Source organism: Kogia breviceps, chromosome 9 (assembly GCF_026419965.1).
Source record: "Kogia breviceps isolate mKogBre1 chromosome 9, mKogBre1 haplotype 1, whole genome shotgun sequence".
NCBI classification, from domain to species: domain Eukaryota; kingdom Metazoa; phylum Chordata; class Mammalia; order Artiodactyla; family Physeteridae; genus Kogia; species Kogia breviceps.
The window spans coordinates 112,035,199-112,057,942 of record NC_081318.1 but is presented as its reverse complement, the minus strand read 5'-3'; the positions used below and the strand labels follow the sequence as shown (position 1 = coordinate 112,057,942).

The window sequence follows — 22,744 nt, the reverse complement described above, 5'->3', positions numbered from 1 at the left end:
GTGAGAGGCCCGCGTACCGCAAAAAAAAAAAAAAAAAAAAAAAAAAAAAAAAAGATACATTAGAATACATGGCCTGTACAGATATATACAGAACATTCCACCTGAAGGCAGCAGAATACACAATCTTCTCAAGTACCCATGGAACATTTCCCAAGCTAGTTCTTATGTTAGTCCATAAAACAAGTCTTAATAAATTTACAACAGAAATCAGATCAAGTGCTATTTTCTGATCCCAATAATATGAAACTAGAAATTAATTACATGAAGAAAACTGTAAAATTGGCAAATAAGTGGAGATTAAACAATATGCTACTGATCAGCCAATGGTTCAAAGAAGAAGTAAAAAGATAAAAAATACCTTGAGACAAATGAAAAGGGAGATACAGCAAACCAAAATTTGTGCAATACAGCAAAAGCAGTTCTAAGAGGAAAGCTCAGTGACACAGGCCTACTTCAAGAAAAGTCTCAAATAAACAACCCAACTTTACACCTCAAGGAACTAGATAAAGAACAAACAAAGCCCAAAGACAGTAGAAGGGAGGAAATAAAATTTAGAACAGAAATAAATGAAATGGAGACTAAAGGCAATAGAGAAGATCAATGAAACTCAGATCCCATTCTTTGATAAAAATAAACAACATTGACAAACCGTTAGCTAGACTCAGCAGGACAAAAAGAGGACACAAATAAATAAAATCCGAAATGAAAGAGGAGACTTTATAACTGATATCACAGAAATACAAAGAAACATAAGAATCTACCATGAACAACTACACACCAACAAACTGGACAATCTAGAAGAAATGGATAAATATCTAGAAACATACAACCTACTAAGACTGAATCATGATGAAACAGAAAACCTGAACACACTTACTACTAGTAAGGAGATTTAATCAATAAAAATCCTCCCAACAAATGAAACTCCAGGACCAGATGGCTTCACTGGTGGATTCTACCAAACTTTCCAAGAAGAATCAATACCAATCCTTCTCAAATTCTTCCAAAAAACTGAAGAGGAGGGAACGCTTCCAAACTCATTTTATAAGGACAGCATTACCCTAATACCAAACAAAGATGCCACAAGAAAATTATAAGCTAATATCCCTAATGAACATAGATGTAAAAATCCTCAACAAAATATTAGCAAACCAAATTCAACAATACATTAAAATGATCATATACCATGATCAACTGGGATTTATTCCAGGGATGCAAGGATAATTCAACATATGCAGATCAGTCAATATGATACACCAAATTAACAAAATGAAGGCTAAAAAAATCATGATCTCAACAGATGCAGAAAAAGCATTTGACAAAATTCAGTATCATTTTTGATAAAAACTTTCAACAAAGTGGGTATAGACGGAATATACCTCAACATAATAAAGGTCATATATGATATGCCCACAGCTAACATCATACTCAGTGGTGAAAAGCTGAAAGCATTTCCTCTAAGATCAGGAACAAGACAAGGATGCCTACTCCTGCCACTCTTATTCAACATAGTATTGGAAGCAGTAGCCAGAGCAATTAGGCAAGAAAAAGAAGTAAAAGTTATCCAAATTGGAAAGCAAAAAGTGAAACTCACTGTTTGGAGATGCCATGAAATTGTATATAGAAAACCCTACAGGCTCCATCAAAAAACTGTTAGAGCTAATAATAAATGAACTCAGTAAAGTTGCAGGATACAAAATCAATTGCATATATATATATACTAACAATGAGAAATAAAGAAAATAATCTCACATACAATTACATCAAAAAGAATAAAGTACCTAAGAATAAATCTAACCAAGGAGATGAAAGGCCTGTACACTGAAAACAATAAGACATGAATGGAAGAAACTGAAGATGCACATAAATGGAAGATATTCCATGCTCATGGATTAGACGAACCAATATTGTTAAACTGTCCATATTATCCAAAGCAATCTACAGATTCAGTGCAATCCCTATCAAAATTCCAATGTCACTTTTCAAAGAAAGAGTACAAATAGTCTTAAAATTTGTATGGAACCACGAAAACCCCGAATAGCCAAAGCAGTCTTAAGAAAGAACAGCAACGCTGGAGGCATCATATTCCCTGAATTCAAACCACAGTTGGCTCTCCATATCCGTGGGTCCTACACATGAGGATTCAAGTAACGGCAGATTGAAAGTCTTTGAAAAAAAAATTCCAGAAAATTCCATACAGCAAACTTGAATTGCTGCACACCAGCAATGCAATACATTTATGTTGTATTTCCAATGGTTTAGATAGTGTTTACATTGTACTGGGTATTATAAGTGATTTAGAGATCATTTAAAGTATATGGAAGGATGTGCACAGGTTATACACAAATACTACACCATTTTATACAAGGGACTTAAGCATCTGCAGATTTTGGTATCTGAGAGGGGTCCTGGAACCAATTCTCCGTGGACACCAAGGGACAACTGTATATTACAAAGCTATAGTAATTAAAGCAATATGATAATGGCACAAAAACAGACACATAGATCAAAGGAACAGAACAGAGAGCCCAGAAATAAACCCATACATATATGGTCAATTATTTATGACAAAGGAGCCAAGAATATACAATGGGGAAAGACAGTCTCTTCAATAAATGATGCTGGGAAGACTGGTCTGCTACATGCAAAAGAATGAAACTCAACCACTATCTTATACCAAAGCCCAAAATTAACTCAAAATGGATTAAAGACTTGAACATAACACTTGAAATCATAAAACTCCTAGAAGACAACGTAAGTGGTAAGCCCCTTGACTTATGTTAAGGATGTCTTGGTGACGATTTTTTCAATCTGACACCAAAGCAAAAGAAACAAAAGCAAAAGTAAAAAGTAGGACTACATCATATTAAAAAGCTTTTGCACAGCAAAGGAAACCATCAACAAAATAAGAAGGCACCCTAGTGAATGGGGGAAAATATTTGCAAATTGTGTATTTGATAAGGGGCTAACATCCAAAATGTATAAAGAACTTATGTAACTCAACACCAAAAACAAACCAACCAACCAAACAATCCTATTAAAAAATGGGCAGGAAACCTGAATAGACATTTTCCCAAAGAAGATACACAGCTGGCCAACAGGCACATGAAAAGATGCTCAACATCACTAATCATCAGGGAAGTGCAAATCAAAACAATGAGATATCACTGTACCCCTGTCAGGATGTATTACCAAAAAGACAAGAAATGAGAAGGGTTGGAGAGGATGTGGTGAAAGGAAACTGCATTGACAGAGATGTAAAATGGTGTAGCTACAATGGAAAACAGGATGGACGTTCCTCAGAATATGAAAAACAGAGCCACCATGTGATCCAGCAATTCTGTTTCTGGGTATCTGAAGAAAATGAAAACACTAATTTGAAATGATACATGCACCCCCATGTTCACTGCAGCATTATTTACAATAACCAAGATACAGAAGCAACCTACACGTCCACTGATGGATGAATGGATAAAGAAGATATGGCATATAAACAGAATATTATCCAGACATAAAAAGGAATAAAATCTTGCCATTTGTGACAACAAGGGTAGACCTTGAGGGCATTATGCTAAGTGAAATAGGTCAGGCAGAGAAAGATAAATACTATATGATCTCTTGGTCTCTCATGTAAGTGGAATCTAAAAAATTAAAAAGAAAGATTGGGAGTTTGAGATTAGCAGATGTAAACTATTCTATATAGGATGGATAAACATACTGTATAGCACAGGGAACTACATTCTACATCCTGTGATAAACCATAATGGAAAGGAATATTAAAAAAAAGAGTAGGTATATGTATAACTGAATCACTTTGCTGTACAGAAGAAATTAACACAACACTGTAAATCAACTATACTCCAATAAAATAAAAAGAATTTAAAAATAAAGCTCATAGATACAAAGAACAGATTGCTGGTTGCCAGAGACGGGGGTCAGGGCTGGGAGAAATGGGTGAAGGGGGTCAACAAATGGTTAAAAAAATGCAGAAATAGGGCTTCCCTGGTGGCGCAGCGGTTGAGAGTGCGCCTGCCGATGCAGGGGACGTGGGTTCGTGCCCCGGTCTGGGAAGATCCCACGTGCCGCGGAGCGGCTGGGCCCGTGAGCCGTGGCCGCTGAGCCTGCGCGTCCGGAGCCTGTGCTCCGCAACGTGAGAGGCCACAACAGGGAGAGGCCCGCATGCCGCAAAAAATAAATAAATAAATACATAAATTTTTTTAAATGCAGAAATAGGAGGTTTCTATTACAATCCTGGGGCTCAGGCGTGGTGCTAGACAATTACATGCATTCTCATTTCCATCCTTTCTTTCATAGGGAACTGTTTTACCCCTATTCTTACAGACGAGGAGGAAGGGGACTGGCCCCCAGCACCATGGCTAGATACTGTGTGACCATGTAGGAGAATGCATTCTCACCGGTACTGAGCTACGGGTGCTACACACGCTGTCACGCTACTAACCAACCATGCAAAGTCCTGAAACGTCAGAGAACTTGACAAAACCTGCAGTAGCAGCATGCCACATTTTGCCGGGTGCAAGGTCTGCAAAATGAGCCCCTGCCCCCAATGGAAATAACATTCATAATAAATGACCTAGAGCCATTTTCCGCCCCAGGTGACACTCGGCCTGTTTATTCTATGCAAGAGCACAGACAACAAGAGGTATTCATCAAACTAACCCTAAAACCAAATCACACACTTGGCTTCACCTGGGTCCAAGAACCTGTGATGAGAGTATTCACCAAAAAAATTAATCAACAGTCGACCTAAGAAAGAAGTGGAAAATTTTATTTGAGCCAACCTGGGGATTATAACCCGGGCGGCTGTCCTTCAGAAAGCCCTGAGGACTGTCCTACCTGTTAGAGGTCAAAGCAAGGTTACATAAGTTTCTGGACAAAGGGTAACCCATCAAATGGCGTGTTACTGACCGTGTAGACAACCCAGAGCTACCCGTACAAAGTGAGCAGTGGGTCTTTGCGGCCCCTCCCAGGATGAAGAAAGAAGGTTATCTCCTAAGGGGTAGGGACCCTTGATGAGATTAAGGAGGAGCGTTGTCTCCTACGGAGGTCTGGAGGTCCGGTTCCTGCAGGTGCACAACCCACACTGAACGTGGGCGACGAGGACCAAACGGGCAAAGGAAGTGTTATGTGTAAATTTTTCTTCCCTTGCCATAAGATATGAATTTTACTTCATCAAGAGAAAGGAAAACTTACCACGCCAGCCTTCCCGAATGAAGGAGTGAGGGTAAAGATAACATTCTAGTTGTGTGGTATGAATACAGGCTATTGACTCTGACTTGCAAATACATGGACCACCTCTAAGTCCAAAAAAACTTTTCTCCAGAAGAGGAAGATGCCCCCCCAGCCGCCCGTGAACCCCTTCCTCACATCACTTCCAGCGGGTCCGCCCACCTGACCACACCCTGATCCAGGACCCCGCCCATCTCCTCTCCAGCCCTCAAAGGACAAAGCAACTCTTACAGGATTGGAGGGCTTCTCACTGTACCTTAGTCCTTAAGTACGGACATAAGTTAACCTGTAAAGAACACAAGGGGAGGTGACACACTGTGTAAAACTCAGAACGAGGGCTGGCTGACTGACAGCAAAGACCAGGTTTTGCTCCACAGAAGGGACAGCGGTCACTCGGAGACGGGACAGGGAGGTCGGTGATCTGCAGACACCAACAGTCCCCCGACCGTACGCTTTCACAAGGGGTCTGCGTCTTAGAAGGAGCGAGGGAAAGGCGGGGAACTCCTGCCAAAACAAGTATTGTGGCTCAGAGAAGCAGCCAAACATCTCAAGCCAGTGAAATAGTAACTAACCAGAAACGTCACGTCACAAACAGCCCTCAGTAATGACAGCACAGGGGTCCCTGTGCCACTAACTCTACTTCCATCCTTGCTTTCCTATGAGGTTGAAGGTTTTCCCAAGTTACTATAACGTACTGATTTTACGCGCAACTAGCGGGTCCTGTCGTAAACCCTGCCATGGGTGTCCTGGCTGCCCACGGGGGCCCACAGCACTCCCTCGATGCAGACGAGAAGCCAGAAGCCGTGTGAGATACCTCAGGCTCTCCTGGAAGAGAACCCCTGGCTGGGCCACTGGTCCTCCGCAACGGCCGGCCGTCTGCACCCAGTCCTCCTCTCTCCCCCCTCGGGAGGGACCAATGAGTCAGAGCGACGCGGCACTTTCCTGACGACCTGGTCACGCAGCCCACGTGACAGGAGGGCAGGGCTTCACTCCGGACGAAGCACGGAGCGCGGCTGTGGACGTGACCGGACCCGTCACGTCCCGAAGGCCCCGCCCCCTGGCCGGGCACGTACTGCAGCCGCTCCCGCCGGGGCGGGCGTGACGTCGCATCACGGCCCCTCCACAAGACGGCCGGGGGAGGGGATGCTGGTAGCGAGAGCAACGCGTTAGCTGCAGAGGTAGGCCAGGACGGGAGGGCCCGCTCGTCCTACCGCCGGCTCGGTTTGCTCCCTGGGACCCTCCCCTCCCTTGAGACAAAAAGGAAAAGGAATACGGACCAAACATCCACTAATACAACGGACCAATAGAACGTCCACTTGTCAGCTGGGCCAGCACACAGCGCCTGGGTCAGCTTTAGGGTCTGGAGGGACTTGTCTGGGAAACGAGAGGACGTCCGCCCTCTAAAGCACCCTGGACAAAACGCAACGCAGGCTGTCCGAGCAATTTGAGAAACAAACAGCACACTTCCAAATGGAATCACATGTGTTCTGACTCTGTCCCCGGGGCACTCTGGCCAACCAGGACTCTATCTACCTTCTGGAAGCGAACCTTGGTCCCCCCTCCCTGGACCCTCCCCCATCACAGAAGGTGACTGCCCGCACTGAGTCTCAGGGAGCCTCAAGGACCAGGCCAAACGCCAGCCACGGGCTGAATCCCTCCAGGGGGCCGAGGGAGTCCGGTCAGCCAGCTACACAAGGACCTCAAATGAAAAGGGCCGAGTAATGAAGCTGGCCGGCAAGGCAGAGGCACAAGCTGATGAGAGCCCAGCGTGGAAGTCGGGGAAGATGGGTTCAACATCCAGGCGCCCTGGCCGGGCGACAGCCCCTTACACCCCGAGCCCCGGCTTCCTCGTCTCAAGTGGGGAGCCAGTCCTGAGACACCGCCCCCCGGTGGGGCGCACGGGGCACTGCCGTTAGGAGAGCCGGGGTCCTCCTGCACAAAGCTCCCCGCTTGCTCCCGCGGCACCCCAGCCCGACTTCCGCGTCTACCAGCCCCGCAGGCACGCGCCGGGCACCGGATGCTCCAGGGATCAGCCGCGGTGGGGCTACCCTCCCCGCAGAGCGCCGGCCCCGTACTCCCTGCCCCCAGTCAGCAGGGTGAGGACAAGCGTCACTTCCCTGAACTTTCTCAACAACCATCCCAGAACTTGGAAAGGGTTCTCACCGCCCTGGTGGACTAGGAAAAGGCCCCGGGGTTTAATATGATGTAACGCCGGGGTGGCTCTTCCTTGTTTCCACGTCCCTCTGGCAAGCAGAGGGCACGAGGCCAGGGGTGACCGGCAGCCCCCGGCCGAGAATCAGGAGTCAGAACGAGGGAAGCTGGGTTCCCACACAGCACCTGGACCAGGTGTGCTAGCTCCTCAGAGGGCAGGTGTGAGGTGGGGCGGGGCAGGGCAGAGCTTCCAGAAGCATGGTGAAGGCCCCCCCCCCCCACCACCACCACCGCTGACAGGTCAGGTGATGTTCCCTTGAGGCTATCTTCCTTGGAGCTTTGTGCAAAGCAAGTGGCCAAGACAAAGGCAACAAGGACCTACTGTATAGCACGGGAAGCTATACTCAATATCTTGTAATAATCTATAATGAAAAAGAATATATATATATACACACATGTATATATATATAAGCAGGTATAACTAAACCTCTTTGCTGTACAACTGAAACGAACACAATATCGTAAATCAACAACACTTTAGTTAAAAAAAAAAAGTGGGTGTGGGAAGAGGAGCGGCTCAGACCCCAGGGCACAGCACACTCGGTTCTCCGTCGAAGATCTGCTTGCCCCTGTGGGACTTGGGTTCCCAACCTCAGCACGGGCTACAACAAGCTGTGAATCGTGTCCCTCGTGTATGAGAAACCTTATTGTGACATGAGCCAAACACATAAATCGCCACTGTGACAAACTCTCTGATCCTGAGCAAATAACTGCACTCACGGTGCCTGTTCCCTCATCTATGATGTGAGGTCTCTGTACCACATGACCTCTGCACTTCTTTTCAGCCCCAAAGCTGATTCTATATATTACATACAAATGTTCTGAGGCTAATTTATTCCTAGAACCATGGTTGAAAGAAATAACATTATGGGCACTTCTGTGCTTCCAGCCAAGATAGAATACCAGGGATTGCAGGTACCCTCTCTTCTTAAATAACCAAAAATTGAAGTGGTTTTCATACACTGGACACCAGGCAGCAGAGGACAGCACTCCCAAGAGAGGGGAAACAGATGCGGGGAGATCTCCCAGGGCCCCCCTCGGGGGTTCCAGAGAGTTTCCAATCTGCAGTGCAAGGAAGGGGTCTCAGGCAGTGTCTGGGGGTCCTTCTTTTTTTTTTTTTTTTTTGTGGTACGCGGGCCTCTCACTGTTGTGGCCTCTCCCGTTGCGGAGCACAGGCTCCGGATGCACAGGCTCAGCGGCCATGGCTAACGGGGCCCAGCTGCTCCGCGGTATGTGGGATCTTCCCGGACCGGGGCACGAACCTGTGTCCCCTGCATCAGAAGGCGGATTCTCAACCACTGCGCCACCAGGGAAGCCCTGGGGGTCCTTCTAAGGAGGCCGGGGCAGAGAGGAGGATGTGGCATGGAGGAGGGCCTTAGAGACATGCAGGGGGCGCCCTAGTGCAGGCACACGAGGAAGCTACCAAGGCCAGGAAAGAACCACCAGAAAGAAGCAGGCAGAACAAGCCCCAGAGCTCGCACAGGGCAGGACGAAGTCTGCATTCATAGCAGCCACATGGGAAACCTCCTTACACACGAGACGCTGAATCGAGCCCTCAGAAGAGTCTTGCCTTAATAGTGAGAGCAAATTAGGCCTAGACCTAAAGTTATTCTAGACCCAGCTAACAAAGTTTAAAAGCAGGCTTCAAATGGAGCAAACTGTTTCCAAGAAGCCTAACTGTTCCTGTAACAAATCTCCCAAATATTTAAAGGAACACCCACAAAAAGAAAAAAAAAAAAAATAGCCAGCACTCAAGCATGTAAGATTCACATCTGGCATCCAATCAAAAACTGCCAGGAATGAAACAAAAATCAGACCCATAATGATAAGCAAAATCAACCAAGACAAACAGACCTAGAAACGTCAAAGACAATAAAACGAGAAGACAGGTGTGCTAAAACAACTGGGATAAATATATTCCATGTGGGCTTCCCTGGTGGCGCAGTGGTTAAGAATCTGCCTGTCAATGCAGGCGACACGGGTTCGAGCCCTGGCCCTGGAAGATCCCACATGCCTCAGAGCAACTAAGCCCGCACGTCACAGCTACTGAGCCCACACGCCACAACTACTGAAGCCAGTGCACCTAGAGCCCGTGCTCCACAAGAGAAGCCCCCGCAATGAGAAGCCTGCACTGCAACGAAGAGTCAGGAAGGGAAAGGAAAGCATGACCTGATAAGTAAAAAAAAAAAAAAATGAAAGCTATACAGTGACCAAATCCAACCTCTGGACAGGAAAAATACACCAATGGGATCAACAGCAAATCAGACGCTGCACCCCTTCCCCGCTTTCCCTCCATCCCAATGTCCGATCTCCAAGGACACACTGGGAAACTCCCTCCCACCGAGGGCTGGGGTGGTCTGGGGTAGCAGAGCCCCCATGAAGATACAGCAATGGAAACCCAGAAATACTTCAGTGAAGGCCACTCAGCCACCCTTCAGCTCAGTGCCTAAGCCAGACAGACACAAAAGGAAGCCTCAAACCCTTCCTAATCCACACTCTCTCTAACCAGCCCCCAGCCCGGAGACCAGCCTCCTAACCCCAGGTCCACCCACACTCTCCGAGTGGCCACAGCAGCATACGAACCCAGGCCGTGCCATGGCTCACCCTGAACCGCTGGCTCGGGGAGAAGCCAAGATGTAAGAGTCCTGCACGTGTCACACCCCAGGATGGGAGACAGAGGACAAGCCCAGGGACCCCAAGGCTGCACCCTCAGTCCTCGCACTGTGTCCCCAGTTCAGCCCGAGAACTTGCTCCTTAAGAAGCAGGTTTCGTAAATGCATCAACACCCACTTCACTGGGACCCCGAAACGTAACGCACCCACCCTGACGATCAGCTCTGGAAACTGTGAAAGCAGAAACTGCCTTCCGCAGCTCTCCGTACAAGAGAGCTTGCCAAAACAAAGAAAAGAAGCCGACAATTAGTGATCAGTGTCTTTAAGCTCACGGGGGATGAGAGAATCCTCCCCAGGATGACACAGTGACCAGGCCAGCAATCACAGGGCTTCAGAGGTGCGGGTGCCCCACCACTGGGTGACCTACGGATCAGAGAAATATAGCTGATCTTCAGAGAGACTCACCCATCCAACATAAACGCACCGAGCTTCTAGGATAAGGCGGGCACATTAGTGCTTACGCCAAAGATCCTGTCCTTTTGTCTGGAGAAGACAGAGAGTGAGCACTAAACATACTATGCAATTGATTTATTTATAATTTAAGAGGGCGGGGCCGTGGAATAATAAAAGAATAGGCTGCAGCAGGGTAAGCAGGAGAGGAAACTGCGATTTAAATAAAACTCACTCGAGGGAGGACCTCACTCTCTGAAAAGGGGCCTCGGGCAAAGACTGGAGGGCAGAAGGCCCAGGTGTCAAGGGCGATATGGACCAAGGACCCCTGCCCAGGTACTGGTGGCAGCCTGGGCAAAGTACGTTCAATATCTTCATCTCGATCGTGACCGTCCTTAACAACCACAGTAGGTGCCGGTTTCCCTGTGAAATAAACGTCAGATGCAGCTTCTTAACGTTTCCGTCATACTTTGGAAGTGTCTACCAATCATAACGACGTGTTCTTCCTATGAGCTGATGCTCCTCTTACGGTTTTTTTAAATTTATTTTTTAAGCCCAGCCCCTTTCTCCTGAGCCGGCTCCCAGGCAACCTGGAAGCAGCTGGTGTAGACAGCCTTCCCCTCCCCACCTCCAGCAGCCAGGGCAGGACTGAAAACCTTCACAGAACTTCCTACATCTCAGCAAGCCCAGGAGAACTCCCCAAAGGCTGAAGGCCAGAAAAAGAAATGTCAGATTTCCACCACCTTTCCAGAAAAGCTAAAGCACAGTGACAGAAAATTCAGTAAGATCTTTCCTTAAAGGTCAATTACAGGAGACTCTCATAGATGTGGATAATAATGGTAGCCTTCAATTATAGTAACTTCAAACACTTTTCTTTTGATCTCTGCCTAGTTAATAAAAAAAGATAATAATAATTTTTAAAGGGCCAGTGGCCACATTCTCATGGTCTCCCTCGAACATGCATAAATATTTAGCGTGTTCTGGGGAAAGTGCCCAAGTGAGTGTTTACCGTATATGAAGACCGTTGCTGGGTTAACAACTGCAGGGGAGGCCCAGAGAGTAGAGGACACTTTGCCCAAAGAGGAAAAAGCAGCCAGGAACAATACAAGGACCCAGGCAAGCCACTGCGAGACTCAGTACAAGCTAAATACGGCACCGAATGTTATCGAAACCTAGCTGCTACTATAAAGACCAAACACTTAAATAGGAAATTAGAGTCAAGAAGCTCGTGTTGAAATTACTCCATATGCTTTAATAAAAGGAGTAACTTTCAGGTTCCTCCTTCTCCAAAAATGTACCATTTTTGAAAAACAGTTGCAACTGCGAAGTTTCCGTCCATCGAAACATTTTCTGCGTGATCACGACCTGCCCCTGTCCTTCAGCTGCCCGTCCCGTGCGCCTGCAGAAAGGACCCAGCTTATCCATCCCTTTGCAGCCGAGTGAACAGGAAGTTCTCCAGCGCCCAGACCAGCCAAGAAAGCGCCACGTCACCCCATCACCTCCAAGACACATCCTGCTTCATCTCCAAATCTACCCAGTCGTTAAGAGGACCACCGCGTGCACGGCGGGCCATAACCAGATATTGCAACACGGTGACAGGGCCCCCGCCCGTGACCCCGTCTTCAGAGAGCACAGAAATCACCCCAGAGGCTGTGCGCCTGCAGCCTCGGCCCCCACACAAGCCGCCGTCCACCAGAAAGGCCCACAAACAGGAGACAAGCACGGCCTCTGATCTGCGGCCCCGGGAAGGACACCCCTGGGGAAACAGGGGCAGCGGGGTCTCCCCGCAACGGCCAGAGCGCCCCTTCAGGCCCAGAGCCGAAGGCACGGGCAAGCCCTGGGCACCCCAGCTTCCAACGGGGCCATCCTGCTTCTGGGAAACGGGGCAGAGCCTCCACGCGGGCCGGAGGCGGCAGTGTGAATGAGGACAGCACAGCAGGTGGCGTTCAGGTCTGTGACGGGCAAACCACGACCCCCGTCCACCTCCCTTAGCAGGTCCAGCCACCTTTCCTGCAGAGAGGGAGCATTCACCTGCGACCCGAGGGCCCGCCCGGACACGTGCAGAAAGTGGGGTGCACAGGGGCCCCGACGGCCAGAGGCCGGACCAAGCAGGACGGCCCAGGCCCCGATGGATGATGATGCAGATGACGGTCAGAACTCCGCTGACACCAGAAAGGGCAGGTGCAGGTCTGCAGGCCCTGTCACCTGACAGCAATAAACACGAGTCAGGGGGGGTGGCTGTCAACAGAAGCCGGCCGGCCAGGAACCCAGGGCCTGAGTCATGATTCCTCAAGCGGATCCTGCCCTCTCCCTGCCTCCCCGCCCCCACTCTGCTGGCCCTAAGCTCTGCCCCTGCCGCAGCAATGAAACCTTACCAGACAGAGCATTAATGAAGTCCAGCCCCCCAATTGACTGACCGGCCTGCCGGCCGGCATCACACACCCACCCAGCCAAGCACAGGGTGCCCAGGAGAAGCCAAGAGTCAGGATGGGGAGACCCGGCCCACAGGCCCCGGCCCGAGCTACCGGGTACCAGCTGCGTGACCTGGGAGTTGCCAGCACCTGCAAGCCTTGGTCCCCCTAAAAGAAACAGATGTCTAACCTCCGCACGGTGCTTGCCATGGTATCAGATGCAGAACAGAACCCATAGAAGGCACTCAATAAATACAGCTCTGTGATACTTCAGAAGAAATCCAAGACCTCAAGCCTACACTCTTCCAGAAGTATTTAGTCAAGACAAACAAAAGCATTCAGGATACAGCAAGTCTGTCCTTCTCTAATAAGAAATGTATCCTTTTCAAATTTTCATGTATGTGTACGTACATGCACTATTTCACTGATTCTAAGACACTCCCCCATTTTAACAATTTTGAACTTTAAACACGTTCCAACCGATCCACATTTAAGGATTATACGTGATAATCTTTATTCTGAATGAGACGTTGTCATTAAAATTGACCCTTTATCCCATGGCATTTTAGGATCAAGGAAATTCAGTGAGTGTAGAATCCCAGGACACAAACGCAACGCTTCATCGCAAGGCTCTGAGGAGAGGGGGACCCATGCGGTGCTGACCATGTGAACACCCACATCCCCCACAGATACAAACGTTAAGAAAAACACACCTGTTACCCGGTAGGGGAAATGGCCTTGGTCTGCCCTTGCCATTCTCATCTGAAAAGGGGAGAACATGAAGGGCTGTGGGAAGAGTCCTACTTAGGAAAATCCAAGTGAAGTCCCTGGCACGTCAACCAGCAGACAGTTAGCGGCTTGGTGTTCTCACCTGTAAAATGGGTATCACAAAGGTATCAAGGTCCCACCTCTGAGGGTTGGTGGAGGGTAAAACCAGAGAACCCAAGTCGAGGATCCAGAAGTGCTGAAGCTTCTCCCCACTAGCCGATCTCCACTGAGTGGTGAGTGACGGGGTCCCATCAGGAAATGATGCGGGGTCCCCGCTGGTCCCCCACCCCCACCCCAAGCTCATGGCTGAGGCTGATGGTCTGTTTCCTCTGCATGTCTGTCCCACCAGGGCTGGGAGTCTCCCAAGGCAGGGCTCGCTCCTCCCGCATCGTGACCCCAACATCCAGCCATGGTCGACCCATCATTCCCAGAACACGAAGGGAATGAACAAGTCAGCCACGTGACTCCCCGTGTTTAAAGAAGAGGGCGTTCAACTGATTCCACAAGTGACAGAAAATGTAAACTCACGTGCTGTTGTTTCCTAACACGCCACTGACCATCCAGGATTCTAAGAAATAAAACCAATTGACTACAGTTTGTCACATCAGGGAGAAAATGTTTACCCAAAACCAAGGATCATCTACTTTTTTTAAATTTTAATTTTAATTAATTAATTTATTTTTGGCTGCATTGGGTCTTCGTTGCTGCACGCGGGCTTTCTCTAGTCGCGGTGAGCAGAGGCTACGCTTCATTGCGATGCACGGGCTTCTCACTGCGGTGGCTTCTCTTGTTGTGGAGCACGGGCTCTAGGCACGCGGGCTTCGGTAGTTGTGGCACACGGGCTCAGTAGTTGTGGCTCGCAGGCTTCGTTGCTCCGTGGCACGTGGGACCTTCCCGGACCAAGGCTCGAACCCGTGTCCCCTGCATTGGCAGGTGGATTCTTAACCCCTGCACCATCAGGGAAGCCCTCCTTTTGAAGTGAATTTTCTACAGTGATTTCGAAGACTTGAAAAGATTATAACCTTGAAGTGCCAGAGGGATCACCAAAAAATCACTTACAAATTCTACTGCTAAAAAAGAATCTACACTCTAACAAATCAGCAGCTCACGTCGTGTATCAAAATAACAGTTCCCATTTAATGAGGTTTGTTTATGTGCCAAGACAAGGCCAGGGGCTCTACATAAGTGACTTTCATTCTCACAGTGACATGGTGAGCAAGGCACGTACAGAGAACCTAAAAGGCGTCTAGTCACGAAGAGCGTGTTGTCAGTGCATTCATCCATTGCCAGCTTCACCGTGCAAAACATCTCTATTAAATAGCGGTTGTTACTAAATTCAGAAATTATGTTGAACGATTTGCGAAACTGCTTTAGGTGAAGGTCCTATCCGCTGGAAGAGTCTCATAAAAGTAAGTGATGTCTCATGGTGAACAGGCTTGTGGTAGCCAAGGGGGAGAGTGGGTGGGGGAGGGAAGGACTGGGAGTTTGGGGTTAGCAAACGCAAACTATTACATACAGGATGGATCAACAACAAGGCCCTACTGTAGAGCACAGGGAACTATATTCAGTATCCTGTGATAGACCATCATGGGAAAGAATATTGTAAAAAAAAGAATGCACATATATGTCTGAGTCACTTTGCTGTACGGCAGAAATTAACTCAACATTGTAAGTCAACTACACTTCAATAAAGAGATAAAAATAAAAACAGATAAGTGATGTCTCAACTGACCTTGGCATCCGTCTCCCCCCACCACAAGTGGGAGGAACTGTCCACAAATTTCTTGAAGCAAACGAAGTCCAACGAAAACGCCTCTTTGCCAAAGTATATGCGTGAATAAGATGAGAAACGGAGGAGCCACAGGACGACTCTGTGGCTAAAAAATAAATGACGGCGACCAACTTTGGGAATGGAATTCGATTCCAGAGACTGAGCCCAAGTCCAGACCCTACGGGGTGAGAGCATGCAGCTCCCCCAGACGCTGCTGAGAGATGGAGGGACCAGACGTGGACCCAACCGAAGACCCAAGGCTGTGCGTGGCAGGCAGTCAAGGTCTCACGGGCGGGCTGAGTCTTGTCCCTGCTGTCCCCACGATGAGGGAGGAGAGAAGCAGACACGAGGAGGCCCACTTGGGCCTCTGTGCACCCAGAAGAGTCACTGCACTAAGAGATGTCCTCAAGCAGGCGGTGGTCTGCAGAGGGCCAGAGGCCGCTCAGCTCTGCTGGTGAGGCCCCAAAGCAGCCACAGATGACATGTGCAGTGAAGGAACATGGCTGTGTTCCAATAAAACTTTATTTACAAAAGCAGGCAGGGGCCGGATTTGGCCCACAGGCTGTGGTTTGCCAAACCCGGCCCTGCAAGGGGACGCTCCTGGCCTGAAGGCTCAGGAATGCGCAACCGAAATGAGGCCAAAGGAAGCAACCTGCAGAGACGTGGCGCTGAGACAGAATGTATGAAATTACAGATGGGGATGTAGGGGAAGAGGGGCTACCGCAGGAAGGCTGTTGTTTCAACTGTACTGGCAACTGGAGTTGCAGAAAGGCAGGATCACAAGGACAGTTTCCACCACGTATTTTTTTTTTTTTTTTTTTGCGGTACGCGGGCCTCTCACTGCTGTGGCCTCTCCCGTTGCGGAGCACAGGCTCCGGACGCGCAGGCCCAGCGGCCACGGCTCACGGGCCCAGCCGCTCCGCGGCACGTGGGATCCTCCCGGACCGGGGCGCGAACCCGCGTCCCCTGCATCGGCAGGCGGACTCCCAACCACTGCGCCACCAGGGAAGCCCTTCCACAACGTTTGACTTCTAATACAAGCGGATGCCTTTTCAAATCAGAAATCAGGAAAAAAAATTATAAAAGTAGAAATAAATATTTGGATTAAATATCTGAAGATTCACCAGTAATCTTTTTTTTTCCCCCTCTATCAAATGTGGTTTTTATTCCACTGACAAGCACTTTTCTATAGCTGCACTTGTGGAACATCACATGGCAAAAACAGGAGTTTTTTTCTGTAGACTTTTTTTCCCCCTTTTTTTTACCTTACTTAAAATGAGACTGGTCCTAAAAATATAGGTAGAAATAAATTTAAATTCACAAAAAACTGCATTCATGAGCCTGAAGATGAGGATGGGGCTGAGCCTCCGGCTGAAGCTGAGCCTGAGGCTGTTCTGAACCTTGACCCTTGATAGGACATTCCAGGTGCCTAGACTGCATAGACCCAGGCTTAGTTTTCCCAGGTTGGCCTCGGGCCTGGGTAGGAGAAGTGGCAAAGGTGCTGGAGCCAGCTAACTCACCCTTCAGAGGGAAGGAGGCTGGCTGGGCTGGGTGTTGCCACTTACAAGGAATCAGTTTCCTGCGTTATCACATCCTCGGGAACTAAGCTCCCCTCGGTTCCTTCCACAAAGGTACCAGTCAAATAGCGCAACACCCAGGATCAGCGTCTGCAGCGGTCCTAACCCAAGGAGACTGCCCGAAGCATCTGGGATGAGCGAAGCCGCTTGGTGTGAGAGAAGAGTGGACGCTTGCCGAGTTTTCCTTTCTGGCGCTCCAGCTCTGAAGCTGCGATACCAACCTCTCCATCCCTTCGACCCCTACGGCCGGATGGCAGCTTCAGTCTCCTCCTTTTCCCCCTCTTCCACGCCATGATCCGAGGACGGCCACGCCTCCGCCCCAGGCCTTCCTCTGGTCCCTGAGCTCTACCTCAGGTCGCCCGGTTTGCTTGGCCAGAGCAATTTTCAGTGTCCGGAGCTGGCCTTCAATAATCCACTTGTTTTTCCAGTAGCGGGACATACTCTCCAGACTGTTGTCAATCTCACCGACGCCGAGGGCGGAGCCACTGCAGTCACGCACAAGGAAGGCCAGGGCAGCAGCCTTCTCTTGGGGTGGCTAGGCTTGAAAAGGCTGTGTGTGCAGGCTGTCACCGAGGGCCGTGTCCTCGCCATACAACACGAGCGGCCGCGCAGGATCTCAGACCCACTGTCTCTTGTCAGTGGGATCCCGGACACCTTCCCGCCCCAGGATCTTTAAGGACTGACGGGAACCTTAACAACCTATCTCAAATTTCAAACCTACAGGTTTGAACGTCAAACCTACATTCAAGCAACTCATTTCTACATCACAGTTCAACACTTTCCTCAAACGTCTGTACCTGAACTCATTTTTATTTTCTGTGTGTGTGTGTGTGTTTCTGATGGATAGCGAATGTTATTTTATGTATAATAAAGAAATGTACCTCATAACAGGTGCATAATCAGACCCCCGGAGGATACGGCCAGGAAATCAGAATTCTCTGGACTTGAGAGAGATGACCCAGGGTCCAGGGCGGCCCGGTCACCGAGCCCCCCGGTGTACCTGAGGGACCCAGTCACCCAGTTCTGACAGGTAGTCAGATTCTGCAAGACGTGAGCCATGAAGAAACTTCTTGGTTCAGAGTTTTGGGGATTTGAGAACCGCAGATGGTGGGCAGTAGGCCTCTACTTACAAATCCCCAGAGAGCTCTCCTTCCTAACTGACTGAGGTCCAGACCCCTCCCTGGCCCTTCAGGCCAGGTGTGCTGGCCTCTGGCCCCTGAAAAGGCTCTGCCCCAGCCCGGCCCGGGTGCTGCCCCCCAGCTCTGGGCACTCCCTCCATGGGGGTCTCCCTGACTTCCTGGCCTCTCTCTCTCCCGCTGTCGGATTTTCTTTGCTTGAGAATCATGACCATTACTCACAATTATCTCATTTGCCAGTCTCCCCAGCTCCTAGCTGACCTAGCTGACCCTCTCCCCAGCTAGGAGTCAGGAGCCCCAGAAGAGCAGCTGCTGGAGAAGAGCTGCCACCCAGCGCTCACACTGCAGGTGGCACCTGGCTGGTGTTCAATCAACATCCAAGGAATTAAGGAGGAACTCCCTGGCGGTCCAGCGGTTAAGGCTCCGCGCTTTCACTGCTGAGGGCCCGGGTTCGATCCCTGGTCGGAGAACTAAGATCCCACTAGCTGCACCGCACAGCCAAAAAGAAACAAACAAACAAACAAATAACAACAACAACAAAAATAAACGAGGAATTACAGGGAACGACGCTGGGTGGGTGATTAAGACCAGGCTGGCCCGGTGCCGGGTAACTTCCACACCCTTCTCCCAATCCCCGCGTCACCCTGACGACACCATACACCCTTGTTCACCAGCAGGGACACTGAGGCATCCCATGGTTTCCCCCGAGGCCACAGAACCATGACAATATCACAGTTTAGAGGAACAGCCTAAGTCAAACAGTGAAGTAGTTCACCCCCCCCGCTCCACCAGCACCCCCATCCCATGCCCCCTACCAACCTGCTACCTCTGTCCCTGAAGCAGGAAGCAGGGTGATTAAATGCACAAAATCCTTCTGGTGCTTCTATGTCCAGAACAAACTCGACTGAGCAGCAACTCATTGACCGAACCCTAATCCAAGCCACAGCGATGAGTGAGCAGCTAGAATGAGAACATTATTTGTACGCTGACGATCTTACAAAGAAATTCTTCTCTCTAAAAACTTGGAGATGGATCTATTTGCTGTAACTGCAGATTACTCAAGACCGAACGCATTGTAAATCATCCCATGTTCTGAGAAATTCTGGAACTGTCGGCTGATTTTTCCAGGAACAGAGGGTAAGAGCTGCCAAGCCCGCCTGCTGGACTCTCGCAGGAGTGCAACAGTGCCTGCAAAAGCCGCGGCACGGCATGACGGAGCCCTTCCTCCCGGGGTGACCAGCTCCGCTGGCAGGGCCCACCGTGTGTCCGCGGCCTCCTGGCTCCTGGGAAGAGCCTTGGGCAACTGGGACGGCGATTACAAACACCTACCCCGTCCGCAAAGCCAGGCACCGGCCACAGCTGGCACTCCTGCCACCCCTGCCTGGACCAGAGGAAATCTGAGACGCCGGAGGGTTGAGCTAAGAGGGCCTTGGGGTGGAACCTTCCCTACGTCCTATCTGGCCCTTACGGTTCACTCTGTGACCAGCAAAGAGGACGTTGCTCAGCTAACTTGCAGACTCACTTCCCTGCGAGCACTGGTGCCAAGTGTAAGGCTGGCAGGCTGCGGTGACCACCAGCCGAAGCTAAGCGGTCAAGTGAGAGCTGAAGCCATGACCCACGGCGGCATCACGGAGTTTCAGTCGGCAGGGTGAGGCAACCACGGCCTCTTTAAGAGCAGAGAATGATCACGCAGGAGGCAGAGGGCAGAACCTGGAAAACACTCATCCACTGAACAGGCTGGGGGCCACCAGCAGACTTCACGGCTCTGCGAAGGTTTTAGCCCCCTTGTCTCGCTTGAAACTGACTGTGGCCTTGTCTCAAATCCAGTAATCACAGTGAATGCTACCCCTAATCTCCAGTCTTTCTTCCAAGACCTCTTTCTCTTTGACACCAAAAAAAAATTAAGAAGACACCTCTCTGCAGCCCCTACGCTATGGGCAAATATTCATCACTGCAGCTAAGCACAGACTTCACAGATGAAGGGAGAGAAAGGCAAGCTCAGAGAAGTGCAAATATCAGATCAAGGGACTTCAAAACGTAAGACTCCTGCTGGAACAACAGAGGCAGAGAGAGAGAGGTGGCACAAGTGCTTCACAGGCTGAAGGGCTGAGAAGGAGAAACCAAGATTCACTCGCCAAATCCAAAGATCTAAGGATCAAACGTTTCTGTCTACACCGTAAAGCAAAAGTTCAAACAAACACCTGCCACAGGAGAGACAAAGGACACTTACAGATGAAACTCGTCCAACAGCCCACGCACAAGGGCTGGAGGTGAACCTGCGGTCCCACAAAGCCTGCCTGATGCTGTCGGGGTGGGAAGGGCTCCACCTGTGACAGGCAGGTGACCGCTGGGCCGAGGACCATCTCCCTCCTACTTCCTCGCCCCAGAAGCTCACGCCTCTGCTTGAAATTCCAACACTGGCCACCCTTCCCACTCACCACCTGGAGTCTCAGGGCCCAGCGGGGGACAACCCAGGCCCCCCACGTCACTGCAGGGAAGTGTGTGCCCTGTGATGGAGGTCTTGTAGAAAAGGATGCTGCGGTCACAGTGACGGTGAGCTCTTCCTAGCAAAGCAAAGACGGCCGTGTGAAAGCGCCTGGTCCTTCCGCGGAAGGGCGTGTCCACGGCCCCACTCAGCACTTCCTCCCTGACCTGCCAGCGATGGACGGTCAGGTTACGAGCTACGTTTGTGCCCTGGCCCTCGGCCAGACCGCTGCCAGAATCCGCGGCCACACTCACTCATACCTGGTAGTATGGATGGTGCAGAAAGGAGTCTGGGCCTCCCGCTAGAGCCATCGGTTCCTTCCTGATGTCTTCAAATCGCGTGGACTGGGCCGCGGCACCTGGAATGAAGACAGACCGTGAGAAGCCCGGCCGGAGGGAAAGCCCGCCGCTCACCGGAGGCTCACAGGCAACGCGCCTGCGCAGGTGACGCCGGACGCCGCTCGGGTTTTGGGGGCGCCAGGGCACCGGCACCGACTCCTGAACCTCGAGCAGCCAGCTGTGGTCACAGGGCCCGTGGGGCAGAGGCACTCGAGGGGAGGGGGGAGGGGGGTGGCCATCCACAGTTATTAACGTCCTGAAGACTTGCTGAGACTTCGGGCAGCACAGACCGCCCGAGTCCAAAGAAGCAGTGCGGGGTGGTGGGGTGTTGCCGGCGTCCCCTGAGCACCACCTGCGTACATGCTGCCTCCACCAGCCGCCGCCTAGAGTAGGAGCCACTGTCGGTGCACGTCGCAGCACCACCTACGGAGTCCAGGCGCCCCCTGCAGGCGCCGTGCTGGAAACAACACTCACGGGCAGGGCCCCTGGGATGGACGCCAGGCCCCGCCGAGGCCCCGGAGAGCTGGAGCGACATCAGCTCCGCGAAGACGCACGCTCGGCTCCTGCAAGGAGCCCCCGACAGGCAGGGAAGGGAAGTCCCGTCTTCCTGCTTCATCTGCTGGGGCACAACCACACACCTGATCTGTACGAGACAAGTCAGCGAGGGTTTCGGAGCCGACCCCAACAAACCCCGCCTCCCGCAAAATGCAGAGGGCTGGGGCAGGGGTGGGCAGCACAGCATCCTGGTCCGGACTGGGGACCAGTCCATCACCCCTTTGTTTCCGGACACAAAAAACAACACGCCTGACACTCACAGACAAGAGACCACCTATGGTGTGACCTTCTCCGAGAGATCTCTTTCCACGGGGACAGGAGGCTGTTCCGGGTCACACTCTGGACCGCAGCGGGGGGGATTCCAGGCAGAGAAAGGAACCAGTGCCGTGGTCATGAAAAGCCCCCTCGCCTGCTATACACACACACACACACACACACACACACATACACACACACCATTCCTCTCTCTCAGAAATAACCAGAATTAAGAACATTTTCAGGAACAGTGGCAACAGCCATTAACGTTCTCTGTCATAATTCACCCGAGAGGTATCCTGGACCCTCGGCCCCGAACAATTCATAACTCCTGACCATGTGAGCCTTTCTCCAGCCTCTGCACCCACAGGCTTTGTTCTCAACTCCATCAGCAGCTAAGTCCTGCTACCCTGTAGGACTGAGGTCAGGGATCACTTCCTCCAGGAAGACCCCCTTGAATTGCCCCTCACCAGTCACCACCACCCACGATAGCTCAGTCAGTGTCCACTCTGGGCTCATGCCCGTCCTCCCATCTGCCACACTGAGCTGCAGATGCCCCTTCTTGGTCTCACTCCCCACAGAGGAACCCTGTGCTCCCTGGTAACAGAACTCTCTCCGTGGCAGCCCCCAGCCTCACTCTCAGGAAGCACCGGCCGAGAGACACTGCCTGGCTCTTCAGGGCCTGTGTGCACACAGGCAGGGTTCACAGAGGGGGCTCACGGAGCCATCAGCATCACCCTGTCAGAGGGGAGAAAACCAGGCAGCAACAAGGGCCACCTGCCACGTCCACGGCTACCTGGAGGGACACCCTCCGCTCCTACGGGGACAGGCAGGCGTCCACTGTCCCCTCCAAGGGGACGGCTCACCCCTGAGGCTGCGTTTCAGCGAACAGTAACCAGAGCCTCGATGACGCGTGAACCGGGAAACA

At 50.6% G+C, this 22,744-nt stretch overlaps 1 protein-coding gene across 5 annotated transcripts in view; it reads right to left on the bottom strand.

The window, feature by feature from the left end:
* GRB10 (growth factor receptor bound protein 10) overlaps positions 1–22,744 on the bottom strand; it is a 188,244-nt gene that overhangs the window by 102,343 nt on the left and 63,157 nt on the right. For 4 of the 5 annotated variants that reach the window (XM_059074699.2, XM_059074698.2, XM_067042955.1 and 1 more), the window contains exon 3: positions 20,929–21,026. In XM_059074699.2, coding sequence (XP_058930682.1) covers positions 20,929–20,979 — 51 coding nt within the window. In that variant the 5' untranslated portion in view covers positions 20,980–21,026. Of the gene's footprint in view, positions 1–19,002; positions 19,155–20,928; positions 21,027–22,744 lie in introns of those variants that run through there. The other variant, XM_067042957.1, reaches the window with a different exon arrangement.